We start from the raw sequence: 26,815 nt of genomic DNA, 5'->3' as shown, positions 1-26,815 counted from the left end.
GCAAACTGAAAATGCTTAATGTATACCGGCCAACCATATAACCATACACTACGGTTGCGAGCGCCGTAAAACACACTTTGAAAAAAAAAAAGTTTCAAGAGTGTCGCGATTAGAAGTATAGGAGGACGGACGGGTGTCATTGGTTGTCCCAGCTCAAGGGATATGTAAACCTCTTAAAATGTCTAGAAACCATCGTCTAGGATATTTTAAAATTTGTATTTTTAGAGAAATTTTCCAGAATACAGAGCACATGTGCTGTAAAGAGAAGTATCCATCTGTTGAGACAAATTTGATACCAGTAGTTAAGTCCACTGGAGAGTCTGTTCGACAGTTAGGCTAAGGAAATTTGGCATAAGTTGGTCCACAGAATTTTTGTGGACCGCACTAGATATCTAGATCAAGATCGATCAATTGTATTTCTTTAACAACAACAAAACAAACAAAAAGTGCCTCAAAGCAGTGCTTCTTCAAGTGTTGATAAAAGACCAGACTGCGCGTTGCAGAATTAAAGAAAAGCGTTTTGAAATCAGATTTTAAATCTCCCCTCGCTTCCAACCGAGTAGAATTCTGTGGGTCTGCTCGTTCGCCGGCTTCCTCCACTTCCAATCCAACCTTTCATATTTTGTGACCGGTCGTGGTGAACTCTGACCGTTTTCCTTTGACCCCCGGGTCAGCGGAAAATAACAAAACCCGAATGAAATGAATCTCTGTGAACAGTGAAGCTGAGAGGAGTAACAGGAAAAGCAAACAACGCTTCGTGTCATGTTCTGACTGAAAGACCTTTTGCAGTAAAACAGACCTTTGCATTAAATCCCTTTGATTTAGATCTAGATTCTACATCTAAATCTTGGGAGATCTAGATCTAGATCTTGTTTTTAACTTGTAAGTTCTGTTTCAAAGTCAAAGTGAGTTTCAAGACTCCAGTTTTTATATCTTATTGTTTACAACACTGCGTGTATCTCAGTCCAGTCAGAATATTATGACATTCCTATATTCCTAGATCTAATCTATGACAAAATAGACTAGATGTCTATAGATGTTTAGAATAAATTGGTCTGAGCCTGAGCGGCCTGATGATGGCTTTCACTTCCACTTTTACACCATCAGATTCAGAATTGCTGTGTGCTTTCTTTTACTATTGTTACTTATAAAACTATTGTTTGTGATTTGTGAGTATTGTACATCTATGCCTATTGTGAGTAGGCCTACACTCGGCTGAAAGACGATTAAAATTAAAATTAAAACTACCGTTGCTGAAGTTGGCATGGTCATTATGACTATGGTATGGTCATTGACAGTGTCATCTTGCAATAATTATGATAAAACTGCAAGGGCATTTACAAGATCGGTTTGGTTGTCGGGGCTAGCCATTTTATTTTCCTCCACGGAGGAAAAAAAGCTAGAGCACAATTAACTGAATGAAACCAACAATGACCTTCAAGAACCAAGGCGTTTGTTTTGAATTTGAAGGCCAAGAGTCAAGCGAAACCGAACGAAACTGAACTGAACTGATCCTCCAATGGTCACCATGCATCTATATTAGATTCTCGCAGCCGCAGCGGTTCTCATGGAAAAAGTGTGGTTCGACCTACTGAGGCATGTGTGCCGTGCAGCTTTCGTTTGTTCATTGTTGGGTTTTTGTGTGTGTGTTTGTTTTTGGGGTTTTTTTTAGGCGGTATTAAAGCTTTAATTTAAGGCCACCTCTATTCTCACCCGGAGTGAGAATAGTGCAGGCGAGTCTTGTGGCTATTCTCACCCGGTGCGCATTCTCCAAATTTTGCGTTCACCCTAAACCACAGAATTCTACACTGTGATAACAGAAAAATTGTAGAATTCTGTGCCGTGAACAAACGTTCCATTACAACTGTAGCCTACTAAAAGCGTACAATTTTGTCTGTGGGCAGTGGAGAGAGAAAGAGAGAGAGGGGTAGCGCGAGAATTTCCGGGCAAAACAAAATGGCGACCCGCGTAGTTCGGCTCGATTCGAAAAGTTAAATAGCCGTTGCATCTTTGTAGACAACGAAATTAATTTACTTTTGTGTTTTAACATCATTTTTCAACTTTGTATTGGTCAATTTGATCGTCCACACCGATAGACAGTATTCAGAAAGAGACAGAAAGAGAGAGAAGAGGGGAGGAGTTGATCTTGCGAGAACTTCCGGGCGGGTGAGAATAGCCACTTTCTTAATTTAAAGTTTTTCTATGGTAAAGTTAGCTGATTAATTATGTTTATGTGAGACTGAAACTGATCATGCATGATTGATTATACATAAATTTCTTGGCTTTTTATTTTCCTAATAGGTTCAGCTACCAATTGTTACAATCATGGCAGGCAGCAAGCGTCCTGACACAAGCAATGTCTTAACTGGGGAAACCAAGAAGAAGGTAATAATAATAATGCAATATATATTATATAACCTTGTTAGGCCTAACTAATATATATATCTTGTAATCATGGGTTGTCTTGTGAACTGGCACGATTCTTTCATGGATCCTGGAGAGGAGGGAGGAGCAGCTATGGCATTGTGCCGCCTGCAATGATGCCTATTCTCCAACCAAGTATAAGTAAGTAACTATAAGTCTTGTGAAATGTGCGACATACTTTTTTTTTTGTCCATCAGGTTCAAGCGGACCAGAAAAGATATTAAGTGTTAGTACGTGTTGACATTTGAGATTCATTTCTTGTGGCTCTCATGACTTCCTCCCTGGAAGAGGCCTACATATCTGAAAACCGTTTTTTAATCTTTTTAAAACTGGCATATCTATGGTATAGCGAGGAGACCCGAGTTTGATTCGATCAAATGTGGGGAGAATTTTTATCGAGTAGGCCCCTATATATCTCGCGTCAATCTTTCTGCTGTAGCTTCCCTTTCAACCCAGGTTGACCCCAACAGGCAGGGTTATACGCCTGCTACCTAAATGATCTAATTTGTTTTGATGGGGCATAAAATGCCTATTAAAAAGAAATGTTTGAAATATTTTAAAATTCAAGATCAGAATTATTAGATAGATTGTAAAGGGCATATAAGCTTGCTGTTGAGTGGGAATTTGTGCCATACAAATGCTACGTCTTGTTATTAAATATTATTATCATTATTATACAAAGTTGGAAAATAGGAGGAATGGATTCTCTGGCACATAAACAAAATGAATCAGAATGATACCTCTAACAAAACTTTTTGTAAAGCAGGGTGGGTGATCAGGCAGCCAATGAGCAGAGTGTCAAAAGTTGTGATAGCTGATTTTAGTGGCCTGCCTGTTATAATGGGCTTTCCTGTGTCAGAAATGACTCTCATTTCTATTCCTTGTTAGGTTTTGTAAATTCTGAAAATAACGACCTTAGTGACCTATCTCAGGAAGCGAGGAGGGCACTGGCATGCTTTTTTCACATGCACCAGTCACATGGTAAATACAACGCTAGTAGTGAGTTCAAATTTCCACCTAGTGTTAGCAGTTGAAGAAAGTAATGTGGACCAGTCCTACCATCCTTTGACCTTAACCACTGCCCCTTTGACCTTAACCACTGCCCCTTTCCCCTTACACCCCCCCCCCCCCCCCCCACTCCCAGCATCGCTTTGAAACCTCCTTTTCATGAAGTTGAATAACGTTTTTGTTTTGTATCTATTGATATGCAGAGGTCACTTTCATGATTTCATGTTTGTGGAATATTTTCATTTTCAGTTGGATGCCGTGTTCCAACCAATTGCCCTTACAGATGATGTGATAAAAAGAATAATGGCGGTCTACCAGGAACAAATGCGACTCGCTAATAGTACGGACGAAAAAGTCCGAAAGACATCTGACCATTTGATGATGAATACTTTTATTAGAGAACTTTTGGATGGCACAGGTAAAGTGAGAAGCACATGACATTATGATCAATAATACTATATCATTGGTGGCCTATTGGTTAGGCTAGTGGACTCACAACCATAAAGTCTTGGATTCAAATCCTGTCAGGGTCCCAAAGTTGTCCTTGGGAAAAACATTTAATAGGAATTTTCTTCACTTCACCCGGGTGGGAATGGGTACTCAGCTATAGACAGCAGAGGATCTGGTCAGTTTGTTAGTGTTTGAGCACATGCAATTTGCAACTTGCACTATTTGCTTCTTGGGAAGCCAAGAATGTTTCTGAGAGTTCAGGGTTTGCTGGGGTAATAATAGTCGTAAAGCACATAGAGCATGCTGTAGAGTGTGGATATGCGCTATATAAATGCCATAGATATTGTTGTAATCTTTTTGTATCTGTTTGGTTTTCTTGGTCAGCTCGTAGATGCCACACATTAAGAACTTGTCAGCCTGTTTATTATAGAATCTGGTCAGATGATATAACAAAGTGTTGGCAAAATGGGCTGAAAATTATGGAAAGATAAACGGAACAAATGGAATAGCACGCTATGTTTTTTATGTTTGCGTAAGGTGTAATGAAAAGAGAACGGAAATTATATATGAGGCATCGTGGTGAAATCAGGCGCTCGTCAAAATAACGAAATCGGAGAAACAGGCATTTTTCCGCCAGTTTGGACATTTTTATCTAATTTGTATTTTCTGGCTTTACCTCTTTTAGGTCCATTTATAAACACATTTACATGTGAATTTTACAGAAAATCATTGATTTAAGGCACAAAATATGTCATTTTTCAGTTTTCAAAGACTCTTTAACTATTAGAGTAAACAAACTCTTGCGGCCATTTTCTCAATTATTTCACCACTGAAATCAGGCAACCTCACTTTTTTTCAATTGCAGATATCTTGAGTTCTGTTCTAGATAAATGGATATTTATTTCATTGGAAGCAAGGCAAATGAATAAGCTTTGAGTTGATATCAATAACTCCATATGCCCAAAAATTGATGAGCGTCTGGTTCCACCACGTCGTGACACATATTTCATTATACTGTCTTGCATGCTTGTTATGAAATCGGTGGGAAGCACAAATCTTTTTGTTATTTACTCATTTTGTTTTAAATACAAAAAATATATACTTGAATATGACAAAATTCTGGACCTGAAATTATGTTTGCTATGTGCATTCTAGGCTGTATTTGTTTCTTTTCATCATTATTGGGGAAAAGGGCTGTTTCACTGTTTCGATTGAACAATATTAATTTCCAGTTTTGTTGTTGTAATATATTCTTTTTATCAAGTTGTATTTGTTTTATTTTTTAGTGAAAAGAGCTGCTGATGACCTTGAGGCTCTACAAATTTTATGAACTGTAGTCATATGTTGATGTTGAACCATTCCCTGTTCTGTTTGCAGTACTTTCTCTTCCTTAGAGCAAGGAGTCTACCTAGGACTGGATTTGGGAGGAACAAACTTCCGAGTTGTGGTGGTGAAGTTCACAGATGGCGTGGCTGACACGAAAACCAAGTACTACCGTCTGCCTGATGCAGTCCTCAGTGGACTGTCAGCTGGGGTCAGTGTTTATGCATCTTGTTCTCAGTTTTAGTTTTTGTTTTGAAGGGTACTGGCTTCTGTGGTGTAGGGGCTAGGCACTTTGCACTGACAAGCAGGAGATGACCCGAGTTCGATTCCCAAGTGGGGTGAAGTTTTATCAAGTATGTCGGTCTTTCTGTTGGGATGTTGTAGCCCTCTCAGCCTGGGTTGGCTCTGACAGGCATGGTAGAAGCCCACCTCCTAAATTATCTAAATTTTTGTTGTTTTATTAAATAATTCGTTTTATATTTAATTTACAATTCACCTTGGAGTCAGAAATGTGCTCTTGTTGTGATTTTGCATAGGGAGCTAAAGTTGAAGAGTTGCTTTTCTGTCATTTACAGGTGTTTGATTTTATAGCGGAGAGCATTGAGGACTGTCTGAAGCTAGAGGGCTTGAGTGACTCTAAGGAGAAAATTCCACTTGGTAAGACTTCATGACACTTGCAGTTTAGTTTCGTACAAATTTTACAGCACTTGCAACACAATGTCGAAGATGAGAGGTGTTACGAGAGTGTAACAAATAAATAGAAGAAGGCAGAGAAATAAGGATGATATATATGTGAATAGGAAAGACGGAGCCAAAGACACTGTTGAGGAAGAAGCAAGTTAAGTCATACTTAGTGCAATTTGTAACAATTCACAAATTAGTTTTTTCAGGGTATTCAGTATGTTTTGCCTGTTTGTGGTTGAAAAATGTCAACTTCTATTTGATTTTTTTGTCTTAAGGCTGGAGGTAATTCTGTTGGAAAGGCAATGGAAAGATGAAATGAATATTGGAAATAAAAAAAGCGGAAAATAAAGTTATAAACTGAATATTTGCTTTCGTGATGACTGAAGAAAACTTTTTTTAGTCCTTTAGTCATTATATATAATTATACTTTTTTTTCTCTAGGGTTTACTTTCTCGTTTCCATCGATTCAAATTTCTTTGAAGAAGAGTACGCTGGTGACGTGGACGAAGACGTTCAAGTGTCCGGACGGTGTCGGGGAGGACTCGGTGGCCATGCTGGAGGCAGCCATTGAGCGGAAGTGTCCGGTAATTGTTACAGAAATCTGAGTGATGAGTAATATTTGTGGTGGGGTTTATCGATTTGGCCTCTAATTTGCATTTCTGAGAAAGCTGTTGCTGAAAATTGGGGATAGATTTACTTATCATGATTAAAATACAGTCAAACTGCTCTAATGTCCACCTGCCCAAGACAATCACCTGAACAAACGACCACTTCCCACTTCCCCCTTGTATTTTTTTCTACATGATGCTGGCACAGTCCAAGACATCCACATTTCTAAATTGGTCAATTTCAACTTATTTGATATTGAGTTAGTGGAATAACAATGAAATTCTGTTGTTGTTGATGCATCATATTGGTATGTCACAAGGTTGCAAAAACTTTATTGAAACTCTAAAATTAGAAAGGAGTGCAGCATCCTGTGCCCAAAGATCCCGGGGCTTGGGAGCAAGGGAAAATTTGAGGTTTTGGGTGAATGGGATCTTAGCAGAATCGCCAGGGTAAGAATCCATTTTGAATCATGGTAAGGCCCACGGTCGGTAAAGATAAAACTTCTTACTTTGAAATGAAATTATGTGATCCCTTGATATTAAGACAACTTCTTGGAAGTAAATGTTTTGTTGATACGGGCTAATAACTTATGGTGAGCAAAGATTGGTTAACCCTTTTGACCAGTTACAGTGGTCTCTTACTTAGTTGAGGCTTATCCAATAGTAAGTCTCAAGGTTTAGGTCAATCCAATTGTTTCATATGTTAACCTGTCCAAAATGTATAGCTTTCCATCTCAGACCATGTTTCCTGCTCTTGTCATAAGGAATCATTGTGTTGTGACTGTACCAATTAAAATTCGGAGAACTGAAGGCAGGATGACTGCCAAAAGGCGATCGGACTGTCTCTAACTAAGGGTGTCAGACACAAAGCACAAAGTGAAGTGTAATGGTCAGGGACATAAAAGCACTGACAAGTCCACAGTTCGATGTGATCCCATTTAATGTGGCATGTAGGCCTTACTGACCCAGCACATGATGTAAGTTCAGGCAGTAGGCTCAAATGTGAGCGCAATGTTTGGGGCAAAAGAACGCATTGACAGGTTTACACCTCGACATGATCCTTTCTGGAGCAAACATTTTACCCCCTAATGGAGATTTACAATGGAAATAGATCACATTCATGAGAGTAAATTATCTGTGGCGCGATTTGTGGTACAATGGTCACAAATTTTCTCTGCTCGTTTGATCAGCTGGGTGCATCCCGGTTTCATTCAGTTAGTTATGAAAAAAATGGGGGATCTTAGCCAAATATAGTCAATCAGAGCTGGATCTTAGGGATGACTTTTGTATAGTAAAAACTTAGTTTTCTTAAAACAGCAAGATCTTAAGCGAAACGGGATCTTACGCGATGGGATGTTAGGTGGAACTACAGAACTCGTTCACGTTAATTTGTGTGTAAAGAAGTTAAGTTGGGCTGAAAATGATTGTGTTAAATGAACAACCCTCGCTCATTTCTATTACATCTTTTTGTTGAGAGTGGGGATCATATGAAGTTGTTAACTAGATGTTTGAAGCTAATACCGTTACTTGTCATCTAGAATCCAGGAGCATTTTTAATTAGAAGTGGAGTTTATTTTTGCAAGTAAGTTGATGTATTTGTATTAGTTACATCACTCATGTTTTAGTCATTTGAGCTGTAAAGGCTAAGATTTTCTTTGTTGCTTTGAAATTTTGAGCCAGATATTGTTGTTGGGTTTTTTTTTATAATTTTTTTTTAATTTCAAAGGCATCAAAAGAGAATTGATGTCTTTGTGCATGGTGAACTGAATGTGAGCATTGTGTGATTGTATGGTAAAAAGAATGTAAACACTGTATGGTTAAAAAAGAAAAGAACATTGTGTGATTGTACAGTTAAAATAATGTAAACACGGTATGGTTAAAAACAAAGACCAGAAGAGCATTCTATTATTGTAAGGTAAAAAGAATTTGAGCTTTGTATGGTTTTAAAAAATTTAATGAGTAATTGTGTTGTAAAAAGAATGGAAGCATTCTATAGCTTAAAAATGAAGAGCACTGTGTGATTGTAGCGAATGCTGTGTCCTCAGGGTCTCCCCGTGGACATTGTGGTTGTCATGAGCGACACGGTCAGCACGCTGATGGCGGGAAACTACCTGGACAAGCGATGCCGTATCGGCCTCATTCTGGGTATGATTCTTATTTATATTGTGAACTCTTCTTTGTGCAAGCTTTTTTGCTTAGTGATGAGCATGAGGTAGGTGGCCTAAAACTTTTGCTTTGTTTGGAAATTTGATACTGCGGAGTGTGCCTAAACCGAACAGGTTCAATCCAAAAACACTGGTAAACCGAAAGAAAATAGAATTCCGGATTTTTTTCATCACATGCAATGGATACAACCTACAACAAAAATAGAAATGTCAAAATTTTGGGCTTAGTACATCTGAGAAATTTATTTGGAAAAGCTAAACAGATGGGGGACGGGGAAAAACCAGAATGATATAGGATTTTTGAGAGCGTCCGAGTGGAGAATACTGTAAATGAAGAGCCATGATCTCCAGGCTTTTTGGTCAGATTGAGCGTCGTATGAGATAATGACATCTGAACAGCTGACTGTGTGTGTTGGCTTTCTTTGACTGCTATGTTATTGTGTGCATGTCCACGTTTTTACTTAGGCAGACAAACAAGAAGTTCATCGGTAGCATGGTCAGAGTAATTTGAAGAGAGGGTTCTCTGTAAAAATTATGGCTTCATAATTTCATTGGACAGTCCAAAGTTTTAATACAGAGTTTTACGGCACTAGCAACACAAATTATAGTTTGTATAATCGTCATGAATTATTATAGATGTTACCAGAGAGTAACTTACAAAAAGAAAAGGAGGAGAGATGAAGATGATATATGTTTGATAGGAAAGAAGGAACAAACCACACCAGAGCACCTGCCAACCACCCATGGACAGCTTTTCAGCCTTTATTGAAAACTAATATCTGTGGTGATAAAGGACAAGGACCTTTCTGTTGATGGAACTTGAAAACCAGGTCACAGTACTTTTATGTGGAGAGGATTCTGTTTACAAACATCAGTCCACAGATGACTCAATGGGTGGTTAGCGGGTGCTCTGGTGTGGCTTGCTCCTTCTTTCCTATTAAAAATCTATCATCCTCATCTCCCCTCTTTCTTTTTTGTGTTTGTTACTCTCTTGTAATACCTCTAGTCTTTGACACTTATATGACTTTATTATGTTGCAAGTGCTGTAAAATTCTTACTAAAACAGAAAAACAGATAACTGTGTGCTTCAGTCTACTTTATTCGCTTGTTGACTGTGATAAGGCAGTTCTCTGTTTTTTTCTGCCAAGAGAGATAAAAATGGGGGGGGGGGGGGGGGGGGGTGGTAGCTCTCCAGTTTAGCTTGTTTGTCTTGTTCCACTTAATGTCAATATTCTTTTATCAGTTATTTTGTCTCCCTGTTAGTTCAGTTGGTATTGTGCTGCTCTGCGGAGCAGATGGCCCTGATTTGAATCCCTGACTAGACGTTCTTGAACTCAGGTCATTTTGTCTTCAAGACTCTCAATCCATTCGGCTTAGCCCTGTCAGAGATGGACGTTAAATTACGAGGTCCGGCCTCTTAGATAATCTAATTGTGGGCTATCGTGGCCTAGAGGTTAAGGTGTTCGCCTCTCATTCAATAAGTCCTGTGTTACAATCCGGATAGTGACGGAAATTTTTCTTCTCTAAAATTGTTTCCTTTCACTTCCTTTCCTGCTCTAGCAATGTTCTGTCGTCTGCTTTCGTCTCCTCTGTCTTTCCCCACCCCTTCACCTCTTTTGCCCCCTCCTATGGGCTCCTGACTCTTTCTGCAGCTTTTCTACTGCTACTCCTTGGCTCCTTACTGTTGTCTTTCAGCCACACCCCTGATCTTCTAGTAGGAAAGATTTACACCTAACCTTCTCGGAGAAGGGCGAAAAGTCTCAGAGGTTCCGTGTGCAAGTTGCTCACGTTAAAGATCCCTTGGTGGTCCAAAATTGATCAGAGTAGGCTTCGGCCGCCACCTGGGCAAAATTCAAAATTTCCTACCTGGTGAAAATATTTAGATATGTCCTGCGTGCTCATATTATGACCTTATGCAGTTACTAGCGCCGTAAAGCAATTACGGTACCCAAAAAAATAATTTTCATTTGAAAAAATAATCAAATGATAAGTGGCATTAAACCCATACTTACTTTTATCTGATCTTGTGTCGCTATCTATTCCTGAGGGTGGGTTGTTTTCTTTTCTTTCCTTCTATTCTTTTCTGTCTTTGCGTCTTGTTTTTTCCTTTCGCTAAAGGACATATTGTGTCGGTGTCCTTCTCTTTACTCCAACAAACAAAACAGATTGTTTCTGAAGAACATGGGCTCTTGGCATGAAATATGAAATAACAACTCCATAAAGTGGGTGGGTGAAGGGGCACCTGTGGTAGGTCCTACTTCTTTTCTTTCCCTTTGTCATGTCTGGGTTGGGTTGTTTTCTTCCCAAGAGCCATTGATCCTACAGCCTGCACACTATGCTTCCCAGAAAGTTGAGATTGTTTCAAAACGCTTTTAAGTCTGCTGTGGTAATAATATAAATTGCAATGCGCTTAGAGCTTGCTGTTGAGAAGGAATTTGTACTAAACAAATGCTACTTATAATTATTATTGTCATTTTTTCCCAACTCACCAGAGAAATTGATGAGAACCTGCTCTAATTTTCAAAGCTATTTTTTTCACATGAGAAGCTCATTCTTTCTTTCCCTCCCCCTTTTTTCTTTCCTATCATCGAACTTCTACTGTCCTTACCTCTCCTTCTTTTCTTTATATGTTACTGTCTAGTGACACCTCTAATCTTCAGCACTTATGAATTTAACCTGTTTATGTTGCAAGTGCTATAAACTCTTACTAAAACTAATACTCATACCATGCTTGCTCTCTCTCTTTTTGTCTGTCTGTGTGTGTGTCTCTCTCTCTCTCTCTCTTTCTCTCTCTCTCTCTCTCTCTCTCTCTCTCTCTCTCTCTCTCTCTCTCTCTCTCTCTCTCTCCCTCCCTCCCTTTCCCTCTCCACCTCCCTCTCCCTCTCCACCTCCCACCCCCCACCCCCCTCTCTTACTAAAAGTACAAACTCAAGGACCAGGCATTGATTTGATGTTGTTATCTCTTTACCTCTCTTTTATTGTCACAGGTACTGGCAGCAATGCTGCTTTTGTGGAGAACATAGAGGAGATTGAAAAGTGGACCGGGGACTATCAAGACCCCAAACACGTAGGAGGGGTCTTTTTCTTCTTTGTTCAGTTCGTTCTAGGGATTTTTTTCTTCTTTTTTCACCCTTTTTCTCTGTGGGTGGTTGTTGGGTGCTCTGATGTGGTTTGCTCCTTCTTTCCTATCAAACATATATCGTCCTTATCTCTCCTCCTTCATTTTAGTGTATGTTACTCTATTGACACACATCTATTCTTCAGCACTTATATGACCTTATTATGTTGCAAGTGCCGTAAAACTTGTACAGAACAGAAAAAAAAAGTTCTCTATAGTTTGACTTGGTGCCCTTGGCAAGTGGTTGCGTGTGTCATACGATCAAAATTGTCCGAGATGGTCACCTATTGTCAGAAGAAAAACGGTTGTTTTAGACAGGTAGACATCTTGAACTGTGCCAGTTTTAGACAGGCAGACATCTTGAACTTTGCCATTATAACATATAATATATACATATTCTGAAAAAAAAAAAAACAAGAGATGATGGGGGAAATGGTGGTTTATACAGCTAATTCTGGAGTTTTATTTTTTAGTATGTCCAGGTTTCGACGAAATTGAGTCATCGATTCCTCATGATAGTTTGAAACGTGACACACATTTCTGCCTTAGTCTAGTATCGATGTCTGAATAAATAAGGCTGGAAAAGTATTTTAAGGATAGTCAAAGTGACTGGCTGTTGAGAGGCTAAGATGTGAATTGGATATTTTTGGCTCTCGTGAACATTTTCCGAAAATGGATATACTGTCATTTAAAATAAAACCCCAGAATTGTCTTGGACAGGTGGCGGTGAGAGCAAGTTGGACTGTAGTTTGTTGTTCTTGTCCTCAGGTTATTGTGAATGTGGAGTGTGGCTCCACGGGAGACAACGGCTGTTTAGACTTCTGCCGCTCGAAGTACGAGAAAGAGTTGGACCAGCACTCAAACCACCCTGGCTCATTTACGTATGTAATATTCTTTTTTCATACAAGGGCAAGTGTAGTCGAAACTGTCTAGGACAGCCAACATTGTTAGGGAGAAAAGTGGGTGTCCTAGACAGGTGGCCATCTTACATAGAGTCATTAAAATGTTGTTTTTAAAAAAACGTAGGGGACAAAATGAGAAGTAGCCGCTAGTTTCTACAAGTGATGTCTTATACAGTTGGCTGTTTGGGCAGGTTTTACTATATTTATTTAGGAATCTATTGTGTTTCTCTTCTTAAAAAATCATTATAATCATCTTTTTTTTTGCTCTTTGTTGTTTTGAAAGAGAAGCAGTAATAGTATCATATTCATAGCTTCTAACCAATACTTTAAAAAAAGGTATCTAATACATTTTGGAAGGTCTGAATATGAAAATCCATTTTTGTGTAATAAAATACAAAAATATGTATGCTTGTGCTCGTCAAAACCAACTGCACTGTGAGATGAAGATCACACAGACCGTTACTCCCTGAGCTCAAGCAGAGGAATGCAGAAGAAGAAGAAGAAAAATCTGGTACAATACACTGATATGTTGCTTTTTTTCCTAATTTTGATTTTGGGTAGTTAGAGGAAGCCACTGGCAGGTCCTACTTCTCTTTTTTTCATCTTTGTTTCAGTTTTTCTTTGCACTAGATTACAACTTTGGACTTTTTTGTGCTTCTGTTTCTCTAACAAACAAAATAATTGAAGGGGAAAGACAGGAGATGTCAGGTTTTGGATTATTTGAGTTGTGACATGAGTTGGAAAGTGTTTAGGCACATTTTCTGACCTTTATAAGAGTCCAGGGCTAAAACTTGATGAGCTGCCCGATAACAGGCTTAGAAAATAAATTAAACTATGGATGCCACTTGGGCTGTCAAGCGTTATTTCATTTTTGTTTTTCTCAAAATACCAGAAAGTGACATCCCTTGTTTTTTCCCCTATATATCCTTCAATTATTTTGGTCGACTACAGGTTTGAAAAGTCTGTGGCTGGCTTGTACCTCGGAGAGCTGGCCCGTCTGGTTCTTGTTCAGCTGGTCCAAGAGGGTGTTCTGTTTGGGGGAAAGCAAGTGGATCTAGTGGAAAGACGCTGGGCGCTGACTGCATCCCACATCACCGCTATAGAGAGGCAAGTACACAAGTCGTTCTTTTCAGTATCGTGCCCCCACCCACCCCTAGGTCTTGCACAAAAAAAAAACAAGTAGGTCTTGTTGGTATCATGCTCCCACCCACCCCTCATCATCATTGCCTTTCTCACCCTGCACCTGGGTATAGGCCACAAACCAACACTTTCCACCTTTTTCTATCCTGGGCTAGCCTCTTGATGTTATTCCATGTCTTCCCATTTTTCTGTACATCAATTTCTGTGATTATTCTCCAGGTTCCATGCAGTCTTCCCCTTGGTCTTTTACTTTGTGGATTCCAATCCAACACTTTCTTTGTTATGCAGCTACCTGACTTCCTGAGGGTATTTTTTATCCAATCCATTGCCACTGCCTTCTTCCTACCTCATCTCTGACTGGGATCTGTCTTGTTTTCCTTAACACTTCCTTGTTGGTTACCTTGTTTGGCCATCTGATCCTCAGTAACTTTCTTAGATAATTGTTCAAGAAAACCTGGATCCTCTTCAAGTCTGAAATGCGTTCCATGTCTCAGATCCATACAACAGGACCGATTTCACATTTGAATTGAAAATCCTCTGCTTTCTTCCACCCACCCCCTAGGTCTTGCAAAAAGAATAATGATCTTGGTGGGTCATCACAAAGTGTCAGAGGAATAAAACTTTTTATTATTAGAATTGTGGTGTCTGTGGTCTAGTGGTTAGGCTGTTGTTGTTGTTGTTGTTAGCGATCCAGTAGCATCTGAGCGTTCACTCTTCTGCATGATGCCATTCGGTAATAGTTGCATGTTTGTTCTAATTGTTGTCTTGAGGAGTAGAGGCAATTAGATGTGTGGGGTAGCTTGGGAAGAAAACATCCCCTTAAATCAGTTAGTTTTCTACAGAAGAACAGATGATGTTTCACTGTCTCTGAGGGGTAGTCACATAGTGAGCAGGCAGCAGACTGCTTTACTCCAATTCGGTTGAGATGTTGGTTGAGGGGTACATGTTGTGTTCTAAGTTGGAAGATTATGGATTGATCTCCCCTCCTTAACTCATTTAGTGGTTAGGCTATAGGACCAAAAGTCGGGTCCTTTAGGAAAGCACTTGGCACAAATTTTCCTCACTTCACTCAGGTGGAAATGGGTGCCTGCTATAAATGGCGACAGATCTTATCAGTTTGTTAGCATTTGAGCGCTTAAGTTGCTGCTTGCACCTTAGGCCTATGCTTCCTGTGGCGCATGGATGTGCGCTAAATAAATGCAACTGTTATTATAAATTATAACCTGTACTCTCTCCATATATGTCTACTTGAATAAAGCATTCAATTATCATTGTCTTATAGGAACAACGCAAAATTTGTCTTGACATTAAATATTGAAATAAAATAAAAAATAGAAAAGAAAAGAAGTACATAGTAATACACATACAAAACAACATTCCTGTCTCAGAATTTGTTTTTTTCTAAGTACTAGTAGGGATAACTGAACTTCAGCACTGCATGCAGGAGAGGTTTCGAGAGCCATTGCCTGAGTAAGATCTTTTTGCCCTCAGTGACGAAGGTCAGACAACTACAAGGACGAAAAAAGTCCTGGAGGAATTTGGGCTGGACTCAATTGCGACAGACAAGGATGTTGCTATTGTGCGGGAAGTGTGTGACTTCATGTCCCGAAGAGCAGCTCACACTATTGCAGCTGGTAAGACACAGTATTTTTTTATTTGAGACATGTGTGACATTGTGATGGTGAAATTGGGCGCTTGTCAGAGTAAGAAGAATGAAAAAATCTGACATTTTTCTGCCAGTGCGGCGATTAATTTCCTTCTTTTTTTTGGGGGGGGGGGGGTTTGTTCAACACCTCACACGGAAGAAGAGGAAGAGGATGACATGAGCAAGGAGCCAGTACCTGGTCAGAACAAGGGATCAGATGTCAATAAAGATTTAGGGCTAGATATATTTCATTGGGTCCAGTGCTATAAGGATGAAGAAGATAGAACTTGAACTGATCGGCAGACCATCTTTGAACAATTAGAAAATGAGGATATGCCTAAAAACATTAACTTGACTGCTATTTGAATTAAAACTTCAACCTGTAAATTTTTTTTTAGTTTATTATTTATAATTTTTTTTAAACCCAACAAATCTGACTGTTTTTTACCTATGCAGACCATGTTTGAAATTAGAAGTTAAAAAGTCGTTGCTCCATTTGTAAAAGATTGTTCCGCTGATTTCTCTTGAGACCTTGCAGAGGAAAGGGGAAGGAAAAATATGTGCATCTCTTTACTCAAATTCAAACAAATAAACCTAACCTGTACTTAGTTTTCTTCCTATCAATGAACATCTTCGATTCCAAGTTGCTTATCATTTCCTCAGCCATGGCTGTACTTGTGAATCATGTCGGTCGACCTGAAGTGACGATAGCAATAGATGGCTCTCTCTATGAGAGGCACCCAAAGTACCATGACAGCATGATGGAAATCTTTGAAAAGTACAGTCCAAACACAAAGGTAAATTTGATATCAATGATATAATTTTATAGCATTTGTTCTGCGTCTAAAGTAACGTAAGTATCAATAATCTCTCTGTGAGGCATTCCGCTACCTCAGAATTACAAAGTTCTGTCTGATATTTTTGGCTGTTTAAAGCTACTAAGACCAGGAAATGAGAAATCAAATGCCTTATCTGCTCTATCAAAATCATAAGACTATTCTGTCATTATCAAGATATTCAAAGAATTACTTTAGAAAAAGCTTGAAATATTGTGAAACTCCACATTTTTAATGTCAAATTTCTCAAAACTAGGTATTGAGCAGATAGAGCTTTTTAATTCTAAGGAAGCACTTTGTTGGATGTACACGCATACATTAGGGTCTGAATAATGCGGCACACATGCCAACTGTCCCAAATTTCCGGGGACTGCACTGGATTTGGCAGTCGGGAATTTCAGAGCCTTCTAACATACACTGCACCAAAACCATTCCCACTTGTCGTAGATTTGATTTGGTTTTTGTCATGTGCACTAGACAAGTATCATGATTACGAGCAACAATTGATGACATTGACTTCTGGTTATATTTTTTGTAATGAAGAGTGTAGCGCTGGTGGTTGGCGGTTGCTCTGGTGTGGTTTGCTCCTTCTTTTCTTTCAAATATTTATCTTCTTGATCTCTCCTCCTTCTTTTTTGTGTTTGATACGCTCTTGTAATGCCTCTAATCTTGGGCACTTATACACGACCTTATTGTATTGAAAGTGCTGTAAAACTCTTACTAAAACACAAACTAAACAGAAGAAGAGTGTAAAACTGGAAATGTGTTCATTGTTATGTAATCTGAAGTTCTAATGTTGGGTGTCCCTGAGGGGGTTTACAAAAAACTGGTTAACATGATGCAGGGTGGGATTAACTTGAGCATTTTTTAAACATAAAGTGAAAGTGATATCTGTCATAAAAGAGCCATAGCGCAAGAAGGCCAGTGAAGGGAAGTAACTTGTGGTGGCTCAAGATGTTTCTTTGTCATCTTACAAAAATGTTGACAAAAAGCTTGGTGCAATGCCATGTTAACTACAATGTCCACATTTTTTTTTTTTTATCCCCTTTTCAGCTTCCTCCTTTTGCTGCAATTTCTTTACGTATTAGGAGACGCTTGTCTTTTTTGCACGGTAATGTACTGTAGGGCCTACTGCAAGATCCAGTTTTGCCTACCAGATATTTGATTCCACAGACTTTTGCACAACTCGCTACTCTATGTTGTCTCTGTTCTGCAGCTGGGAAAAGATTTATGGTAGTTTACTTTTGCCCCCCCCCTTTCTCCTACACTACCACTCCCCTCTTTCTCACACCATCACTCCCCCCTCTTGTCCCTCCCCATCCCATTCCCATCTCCAGTCCTCCCCCTCCTATCCCCTGTAGCCCCCTGTTCTCTGTCTCTTTGTCTGTACTGTCCGTCTGTCTTTCTATCTGTCTGTCTGTCTGTCTGTCTGTCTCTCTGTCTCTCTGTCTCTCTCTCTCTCTCTCTGTCTCTCTCTCTCTCTCTCTCTCTCTCTTTCTCTCTCTCTCTCTCTCTCTGTCTCTCTCTTTCAAACACACCCACACACACATGCACTTATTTTATTGATGTCCACACCTTCTCTCCTCCCCACAGGTGACCTTGATTCTAGCCAAGGACGGCAGCGGTCAGGGGGGAGCCTTTGCCGCGGTGTCTGCCCTCAAGCAGAACGCCAAGGGAATACGCTGCGCCTAGCTGGACCCCTAGCTTCTTCTAGTCATAGATCCTTTCTGTGGAGACGTAATGTGGTGGGAGTAGTCATCTTGTTGCCGGAAGGCAGTTTATAACCCTCCAGGATCAAGTGTGCTATATCTGGCACTTTAAATGAATTAAGATGTGAAAATAGTTAAACATTGATGGACCATAATTCAGTGTGTTCTGTATTGGACAAGACTTTGCTGTCTAAAAACAGATCCCTTGCAAATCTGTTAAAAACAAGAGCAAGATCGATCTGTTTGATATATTTCCATGTACCATTTCAAATTTTATGTTTAAAAAAAAAAAATCGCTATAACCAAAACTAATTTCAGGTTCTAGAGGGTTCAAGCACAGACCAAAAATTTAGGAGTTATATATTTGACTGTGTTGGAAGGCACCACTGGTAGGTCCTACTATTTTTCTTTACCGTACCTCCATTGTTTCTGTCTTTCTTCTTCCCTGCAATGTATGATCCCATCAAGTATGTGCTTCTCTTTACTTAAACTCAAATCTCAATACCGTCAGTCCTGTGTAAGACGGCCACACATTGTCAAAGAGAAAAGTGGCCGTATAAGACAGGTGGCTGTCATACACAGGATTGACCAAAAGGAAAAAAACAAAGCATTTACCTCTGAGGTCCCAGCTGGAGGTGGTCGCAGCTGAGTGCTGCCGAAAGGCTCATTAAAATGTTCTTGGGTTGTTTTTGTTTTTTTTGTTGGGACTTTTATTATTATTTTTTAAATTATGGTTCTGTGAAAGGTCAATATAAAACAAAAACCGTGTCAGACAAGAAAGGCCAAGTGCCACCACTTGGCGAACGAGCAACACGTCTGTCAAGAGTTTGTTTTGACTTCAATTGTTATGGACTGGGTGGGATTACAGACTGAGTTGTGGACGGGGCTTATAGGTTATGACGGATCACACACTTCCTTTACCAGCAGCTGAAAATTTATTGTTACCCATTGGTCAACTTGGGTAAACATTGAGAACGGCCTAAGCAGCATGACCCTCTCATCCATTGGAGGAACTGACAATAACGACGGGTGAATGAATTATGACAGCTTTTCCACAGTGTCAATAGAAAATGCATAATTTTTTACAAAGCCTGGCTGTCTCAGACAGGTAAATTTGCCTGTGGGTTGATAAAATAGGGTGGCCACGGCAACGCTGGACAGGTTCTCGTTTTACACAGTTAAAATTATATGGAAAAAACGCAAGGGGAGAAATGGAAAGTGGCTGTTTGTGCAGGTGGCCGTATTTTACACTTACAGGTGGCTGTCATGGCAGGTTCAACTGATTTGACAACAAATTGTCCATGAACCACCAAGTCCAAAATTGTGGTAAGATTGCATATTTTTAGAGATCTGAAAAAATTGCACAAATGGCACCTTTTTTAGCCAAACATCTCTTAAGACACTGATGTCATCATTTGTATTATCTCATACAACATTGACTATTGCAACTCAATCCTCATAACCATACTGAGAGAACTAATGAATAAAGTGGAAAGACTCCAGAACTAAGAACTCAAAAGGCTTCTAACACTAGAACACACAACAGTATTGCTTTTACAGCTCCCTGTAAAAAATCATATTGATTATAGTAGAGTTGCAATAATGTGCTAAAGTTTTTAAACGATCTGGCTCCACAATATCTTTCCCATTTGCTACAGGAGTAGACTATACTCCTTCTCGAAATTTACGCTTTATTAAAGTAAAAGACAACTTAAGGCTGTGCTTTGTAAAATTTGTAGAATTGAACATCTTGACAACTGCTCCATTATTGTAGATTTCCGTCCCATTGCATATTTTAGAGCGGAGACTACTTTGGACACATTTAAAACTGATCTAAAAACACAGTTTTATTTATCGAAATCCTATTTTAATACTGAGGGTTGATTCTTCTTTCAACTGCAAGTGTGAGTGCTCTTTTGTCAGTTTACTGGTGGATGTATTTGAAATAATTGTTGTTTGTTGAATGAGCCAGTATACAGGAAATGAGTAATTATATTAGCTGTTGAATTATTTTTTAAAAATTTTATTGTGAAGTGCCTAGAGCCATCACAGATCCTATAGAAATGATCTTTATTATTATTATTATTATTATTATTATTATTATTATTATTATTATTATTATTATTATCATCATCATAGAACAGTTGTTGTTTTTGTTAATGTGACCATGCTCTTCTTATTGGTGTTATTACTGACACAACTCTTTGTTGGGTTTTTGCTAGTAATACTTAAATTTATATGCTAGCAATTTTGGTAGTTTACAATTACCAATTGGTTTAGTTGAGAGCGGATTTTTGTTTTTTGTCTGTTGTTGTTTTTTAATAAAATTTGAATTTATTTATTCATTGTTATAAGCAATTTGTTGGTGCCGGTGATGCTATTGTTGTCTGTTATTAGCTAGCGCTGTGGTGAGGTGTGCTCCTTTTTTCCCATCATACATAATCTATTGTCCGTACTTCTCTTTCTTGTTTTCTTTGTACGTTAGTCTTTCATAACACCTCTTATTTGGTACTTATATTAGTCATTAAGTTATACGACCTATTCCAAACTACAGTTGAAATTGTCTAAGACAGTCACCAAATTTTTTTTTCCCGAAAAGTGGCCATCTTAAACAGATGGATGACTTGCACAATGTCAAATGTTTCAATAAATAATGTTTTAAAAAAATGCAGGGGAAAATAGAAAGTGGCCATTTGTACAGGTGATTGTCTTGTACAAGCAGCCATTAGAGCAGGCTCAACCGTACTGTGTTGCAAATGCCATGAAATTCTTGAAGACTTCTTGTTTTTGTTTTTCATTGCCTTTTGTTATGAATTTGTCGTGAGTCCGTGAAATCTCTCTATAAAATATATAATGATATATCTTTATTGACACAACATTTATGTTTTCTAATCACCCCAAACTCTGGGGTATTTTTTATGCCCTTTTGGGGTCTAATTTCAACTATATTATTCTTTTCAAAAACTTATGGATGGATGTAGAAAGGACACTGAGGACATTAGGAATGTGATTAATTAGTTGTTGAAGCGTTGTATCATTCGTTAAGCTCTACTCTTCTTCGCTAGGGTGTTATTGGATAAAAATAATTATTGCTTTGTGTTTTATGGGAACAGACACAAACTGCTGAGTTATTGAAGGAGAGCTCTGTCTTTGGTTATTTATTTAATTGTCATCCTTTGATTGTAGTGCAATTTAATAGTTCTTATGTGTTCAACAGCAATAAACATTTTTTTTTCTTCAAAATGGCAAACTATAGCAAAAGTATCACCTTGATGTTCAGTCGACTAAGGATGAGTTGATGTCCGGGGAGTGAAAAAAAGATCAACTCCTCTAAAATTCAACCTATTATCTGTTGGGACCTGTTAAGAAGAAGAGGTGCTGGAACCCAATAAAAAGATCAACTTTACCGAAGATCAGCTCGAGCGAGTAAGCGGAGTCAACTGTATTGTCTTTATTGGGTCTTGGAATATCTAAAATTCAGCCCTATGACAAAAATCATGTGGGAAGAATCTGAGTATTTATGGTTTCTCTGTCTTTTCAATAACTTAGATCATGTACAGTTGACTCAGTCGATACGGTTGATCTCATTTCAATTTTTGAAATGTAGTTCCTGTTAAGTCAAGAACTGTATTGGTTTGGTTGCTGGTTCAGAAGAAATGTTGTTGTTTTTTTCTTCTTTAATTTTTTTGTGTATTTTTTTCTTCTTTTGTCCAGTCCATACTGTGAAAATAGTGTTTGAGAAATTCCTAAATGAATGTGTGTTCAAGCCTTACTCAGTTGCTGAAAAAAATACACTTGGCATTTAGCTGAGGAGCAATTTTTTTTTTCCAACTTTAATTCGGTGCTCCCTTTTATGTTTAATGCATGGGCTAAATTATTATAAATCTCTGCTGTTCTCTGTCATCTTACAATCATGACCATTGCTGGTAAATATGTCTATACTTTTTTCATGAACTTACTTTTTTTCTTCTTAATAACACTTTAATTTTCTAATTTTATGAGTTGTTATCTAAATTGATCTGGAACTTTGTGCCATGCATTCTGATCAAATCGTTGGATTTTTGGGGTGTTTTACTATTAATATTATGATTCATTTAATGCCTTTTTGGTTCTTTTTGTTACGTTTTCTGATTCATTTTGGAATTTAGAGTTTGCATGTACTGGTACTCACTTGTTATCATAATGAGGTGGCCTTATTCTTTTCCTTTTCTACAGAACTAGCCTTGGGGTTTTTCCTATGACAACTGATAGATTGTATGATTGCAATGTCTTCACAGGTTTCTCTTTTGTTGTAGTTTCTGTATTGTATTGTCTGTATGGACTTATGACTTTGTGAGCTAGTATAGGTATATATTCGTGAGGCCAATAAATATTTATTTGTTTATATGTGGCTGGACAGACATGAGAACTTGTTTGCTTAAACTTATTTGAGTGTGGTTTGTTTACTTTATTTTTTTAAAGTGGAGAGTTAGATCTAACTCAATGAGACAGGTAGTTAGCAAGAGACACTGGTAAGTGAGATTGAGCTGTGCCCGTACCTGTCACAGTCACTCACTGGTCAGGGCCTCTTGGGTGTTTAGGTGGGATACAGCACACCAGCATCCAAATGGAGTTAACCTATGTAAACGCAACTTGATAAAATGACTTCCTCAATGAGGAATGGAACTCATGCCTTCTGCATGTAACAGGGTTTTGCCTCTGCCTATCAGTAGTATCAGGGCCACCTTAGCTGACTTGATTACAATAGTTACATCGTCAAAGTGTCAAAGCTCGCTTTACTGGAAATTTGCCAGACCACTTGATTTTTCTTGGGTTTAGTCTGGTTTTCTGTTTAGAGAGGTTGCTCAAATAGAAGAGGGGAAAAAAAAGAATTATATATTTTCTTTCAGTTCACTGCTGTTTTCAGATTAACCGTGTTTAGTTGAAATAGACTTCAGTGTACACCACTGTACTCAACAAAACAGTTTCTCCAAGAACCCAGATACCCCCCTCCAAACAGGGCAGTGCTACCGACGGAAGTGTCTTTAGGTCAAAGGGGGGGGGGGGGGATATTAACAAGTTCTTTTGCTCAGTAGAATTGTAAATGGGCTGATTTATCAATGCCATGCTCATACTGTATTGTGCCGGAACAACAAAGGGGGACCAGCTGCTTTTTTTCATCATCCTTGCTATCATCATTTTTCCTCTACTTTTGTAAAAGCAGACTTTGTGCTGTTGAGGCTAGAGAGGTGAGCAGAGTAAGCCTGATTCCCCGTTTGGACTTCTCTGGTGACATCCACCCCCTGGGGCTCATTTGACCATATACAGTTGCGAGCACTGTAAAACCTTACAAAAACTAAACTGAACATGTATTACTGCTACAACTACAATGCTTTGTTTTAGGTTTTTTTAGTAAGTGTTTTACACCACTTGCAACACAATAAGGTCATACAACTGTGCCACTACTAAACTATATATGTATTGCTGTTCATACTACCACTATCTACTGCAACTAATAATTACAACGCGTACTGCTTCTTCAGCTACAAATACCATCACCAACAAGAAGTTGCTGACATGAACAAAGAGGATAGGAATAATTAGAAATTTAAAAAACATTCTCTTTAATTTTTATTTAATTTTACATCTTTAAAAATCTGGAAAACAACAAAAAACAAAACCTTAACAAAACAAACCAGACATTCATTAAGAAACTAAAAAAACAAACTGATGATGGTCATTGCTTGTACGAGGTACAGAGATTTGAACCAGCGCCTGTAGCTCTTGGGACTAAGCAATTTAAGAGACCACAGAATCCATAGGCTTTTCGTAGCTCTGAACAACGGATGACCTGAGTGTTGAGATATACAGTCCACTTAAACCGAAATTCATGGGTCCACCATAATTTTTTCAGTTTAGGGAGGCTGCTCAAATGGAAGAAAAAAAAATAAGGGATTTTGTTTTCTTATGGTTAACCGCTCTTTCAGATTAACCATGTTCAGTTTAGGCAGACACCACTCTACGGAGTTACAAAACAGTTTATGCACAAAAAGTTTTCAACATACTCCAGAGGGAAATCACTCAGAGTCATACACATAGCATTTTTTTTTTTTTATTATAGGCTACATGTATTCTCTCTCTCTCTCTCTCCCTCTCTCTCTCACACACTCACTCACACACCCACACACACATACACATACACACACATACACATATAACATACACACACTGGCACACATTTTATAAACCCTTTGAATTTCATGGAGGAAATGGAAGAATAAATATCACTATTCACAAATTAATCAAGCAATCCCTTCTGGAACAGTTCTGAATACTTACACAATACTTTTTTTAATTTTAAATTCTCAAACTGCAGAAAACATTAGTCTTTCTGATCGGACATCAATTTGTAAGGAGTGCAACCTGTAAAAAAAAGTTTAAATACCCCAAATAATATATGATTATTACCCATCTTTAAACTGTGTCACTGGCATTGCTTAACCACAGAATTAATAACCCCATGTACAGTACTACATTTTGTACACTAATCACTTTTGTCTTCTTAGTGCTACTCTTGTGGATATTTGGTCAAGAATTGTTTCTGTATGTATGAGTGCATCTTTATGTGTGTGTGTGTGTGTGTGCATTAGTGTGTGTGCGTGCGGTAGTGCATGCGTGCGTGTGTGTAAGTGTGTGTGAGATAGAGAGAGAGAAAAGAAGAGTGAGAGTGTGTCGACGAGTGTGTGTATGTGTGCATTTTTACCCCTCCGCAGCAAATTTCTCATTCATTGCAAATATCAATGAAATATATCTTATTTCTTCTTATCATTCTTACTGGGGCACTTTAAACATGTAACTGTGACAGTTAGGGCCTACATAATATATCAAAGTAAGCCACTAAACCATCCAAATGTAGGGCGACTAAGGAAAGTCAAAAATAAAAGTGCAAGTGGTCTGATAGTGACCACATTATCACACCATATTGGCCCTGTAGGTGATGATTTCTGTAAGTAACACTAACACGCTATCAGAGGAACATGATTACGTACTGATAACCACGCATACATGTATTTTTATCAGAGCATCCAATGGAAAAGTTACATTCCTAGCTGATAGTCTAATCTTTCATGAGGCACGTAGAATAGTTTAGATAGAGTGCAGGAGAATGATAGTACAGACAGATATATATATATATATATATATATATATATATATATATATATATATATATATATATATATATATGCAGCAAGACAAGACACTGCATAAAAGGGACAGTTGCAGATCTTTCAAAGTCATTTGGTGAAGATAACTTATTTAATGCAGCCTAGCACGCACATAGCGAAAATGCACACTCAGCGAAACACAGTCATAGCGATCATGCACATGTAGCGAAACACAGACAAAGCAAACAGATTTTTAGGTCATAAATTAATATTTTCTTATTCAAAGAATATACATACATGTATGTCACATGTAATTGTGTGTATTCTGTATGTACGAGTACGAGCGTACAAGATGTGTAGTAGCGAAATCCATACAAACAAAAAGATTTCATCACACAGCCAATTTTTAAGAATTAAGCACATTCTAGACTGTATTTAGATCGACAACACTAAGGATACTATAAAAATAATTTATGAATACATCACCAGAGACAGAGCTTTTGATTTTCTCTCAAATGTCTGCACAAAAAGTCTTCATGATGAGCTGAAAATTTAACGTGATTTACACCATAGAAAAGCTCAAACATTCTATAAAAGAACAAGGGAGGCCAGGACCTGACCCAAGTCAACTATGTCGTTGTGTTGTTGTTGTTATCAATCTAGCAACAGTTGGGCTATTTCTTCCCCTGTGCTATTGACATTATTGCCGTACAAATGTACGTATTCTTTGTATTTAAAACATACGATTACATCCATTCCGGCTGATAGACAAGGATACTTGCTTGGGAATCAAACTCGTGTCTTCTGCATGCATGGCAAAGAGCCTGACAATTACATCACAGATGTCGGTACTGTACTTCTGATTCGGGATGTGAGTTTGTAGCCTGCAGGTGTTTTCATGCACTGCTGTTATTACACTTCTCTGTAGTGGGGAAGACACTGAAGACCGTGGAGAGAGTACCCAACTGCCCCTCATAGAGCACATCGGAGATACGTTTTTTTGCATGAATTGCTTGTTCCTTTGACATGTTGCGAAGACCATAGGCCACCGTTTGTCCAAAACAGTCAAATTCATCCTTTCTGAGAGATTCGGAGCTCAGAGAATTCAAGTTTTGACACACTTTCCTAAGGATTTCGTCCTTCTGACATGTCTTCTTCCTTTTGGCCACAGGCTCCTCTTTGTTCCTTTGCAGTCTCCAAGACACAGGTATTGTGGGGGCTCCTGCTGTAGTCACAGAGGGCGTAGATCTGTCAGTGTCGGAACATTCGTCATCATCAGTCATGTCTATATCACAACCTTGGGAACAAAGAATGTGTTCTTTCGAATCGACATCCTGATGAAAGAAACAAGAGTTACAAGTTAAGTTATGTACAGTATATGTAATGTATCATTGGCTTTCTCACTTGTTAAATGTTAATAATTCCTGCATGAAACAACACACGTAATTGTTTGTATTTCAGTTACCAGACAAAAAGAAAAAAAAAAAAGAAAATCCATGGTAAAAAGTTCTGGAGCACATTGGCAAATTTATCCCAAATTCCACAACAGGAGCAATCGATGGGATACACTGTACTAAATAATAAACTGCAAATTCTCAACTATCTGGCTCAGGCTTCTCTCTCTCTCTCTCTCTCTCTCTCTCTCTCTCTCTCTCTCT

At 38.5% G+C, this 26,815-nt stretch overlaps 2 protein-coding genes across 4 annotated transcripts in view; one reads left to right on the top strand and one right to left on the bottom strand.

The window, feature by feature from the left end:
• The first annotated feature begins 682 nt into the window (after positions 1-682).
• LOC101864495 (hexokinase HKDC1) lies at positions 683-22,417 on the top strand. Of its 2 annotated transcripts, none has more exons than XM_005089953.3 (13): positions 683-882; positions 2,302-2,385; positions 3,682-3,850; positions 5,277-5,416; positions 5,781-5,862; positions 6,331-6,473; positions 8,543-8,642; positions 11,650-11,729; positions 12,549-12,661; positions 13,634-13,789; positions 15,314-15,456; positions 16,131-16,264; positions 17,897-22,417. In XM_005089953.3, exons 2-13 carry the CDS (start codon positions 2,326-2,328, stop codon positions 17,993-17,995), a joined length of 1,419 nt encoding a protein of 472 aa, XP_005090010.1. In that variant the 5' UTR covers positions 683-882; positions 2,302-2,325; the 3' UTR covers positions 17,996-22,417. The 2 variants fall into 2 exon arrangements, with proteins under 2 accessions (XP_005090010.1, XP_035826164.1); XM_035970271.1 differs by having other exon boundaries at positions 694-788.
• Positions 22,418-25,799: 3,382 nt separating this feature from the next.
• The window catches only part of LOC118477841, a 3,404-nt gene continuing 2,388 nt past the window's right edge, over positions 25,800-26,815 (bottom strand). For both annotated transcript variants that reach the window (XM_035970263.1, XM_035970265.1), the window contains one exon: positions 25,800-26,491. In XM_035970263.1, coding sequence (XP_035826156.1) covers positions 26,054-26,491 — 438 coding nt within the window. In that variant the 3' untranslated portion in view covers positions 25,800-26,053. The remainder of the gene's footprint in view (positions 26,492-26,815) is intronic.

This window comes from Aplysia californica, unplaced genomic scaffold (assembly GCF_000002075.1).
Source record: "Aplysia californica isolate F4 #8 unplaced genomic scaffold, AplCal3.0 scaffold00011, whole genome shotgun sequence".
Lineage (NCBI taxonomy): Eukaryota > Metazoa > Mollusca > Gastropoda > Aplysiida > Aplysiidae > Aplysia > Aplysia californica.
Note: the sequence above shows the minus strand (reverse complement) of the source record. Positions and strands in the feature narration are given on the sequence as shown.

Excerpts from the sequence above, each read along its gene's own strand:
- LOC101864495 (XM_005089953.3), top strand. The coding sequence starts at position 2,326 with ATGGCAGGCAGCAAGCGTCCTGACACAAGCAATGTCTTAACTGGGGAA. Across the intron at positions 3,851-5,276 it reads AGAACTTTTGGATGGCACAG|AGCAAGGAGTCTACCTAGGA; the intron begins GTAAAGTGAGAA and ends TCTCTTCCTTAG. Across the intron at positions 5,863-6,330 it reads TAAGGAGAAAATTCCACTTG|GGTTTACTTTCTCGTTTCCA; the intron begins GTAAGACTTCAT and ends TTTTTTCTCTAG.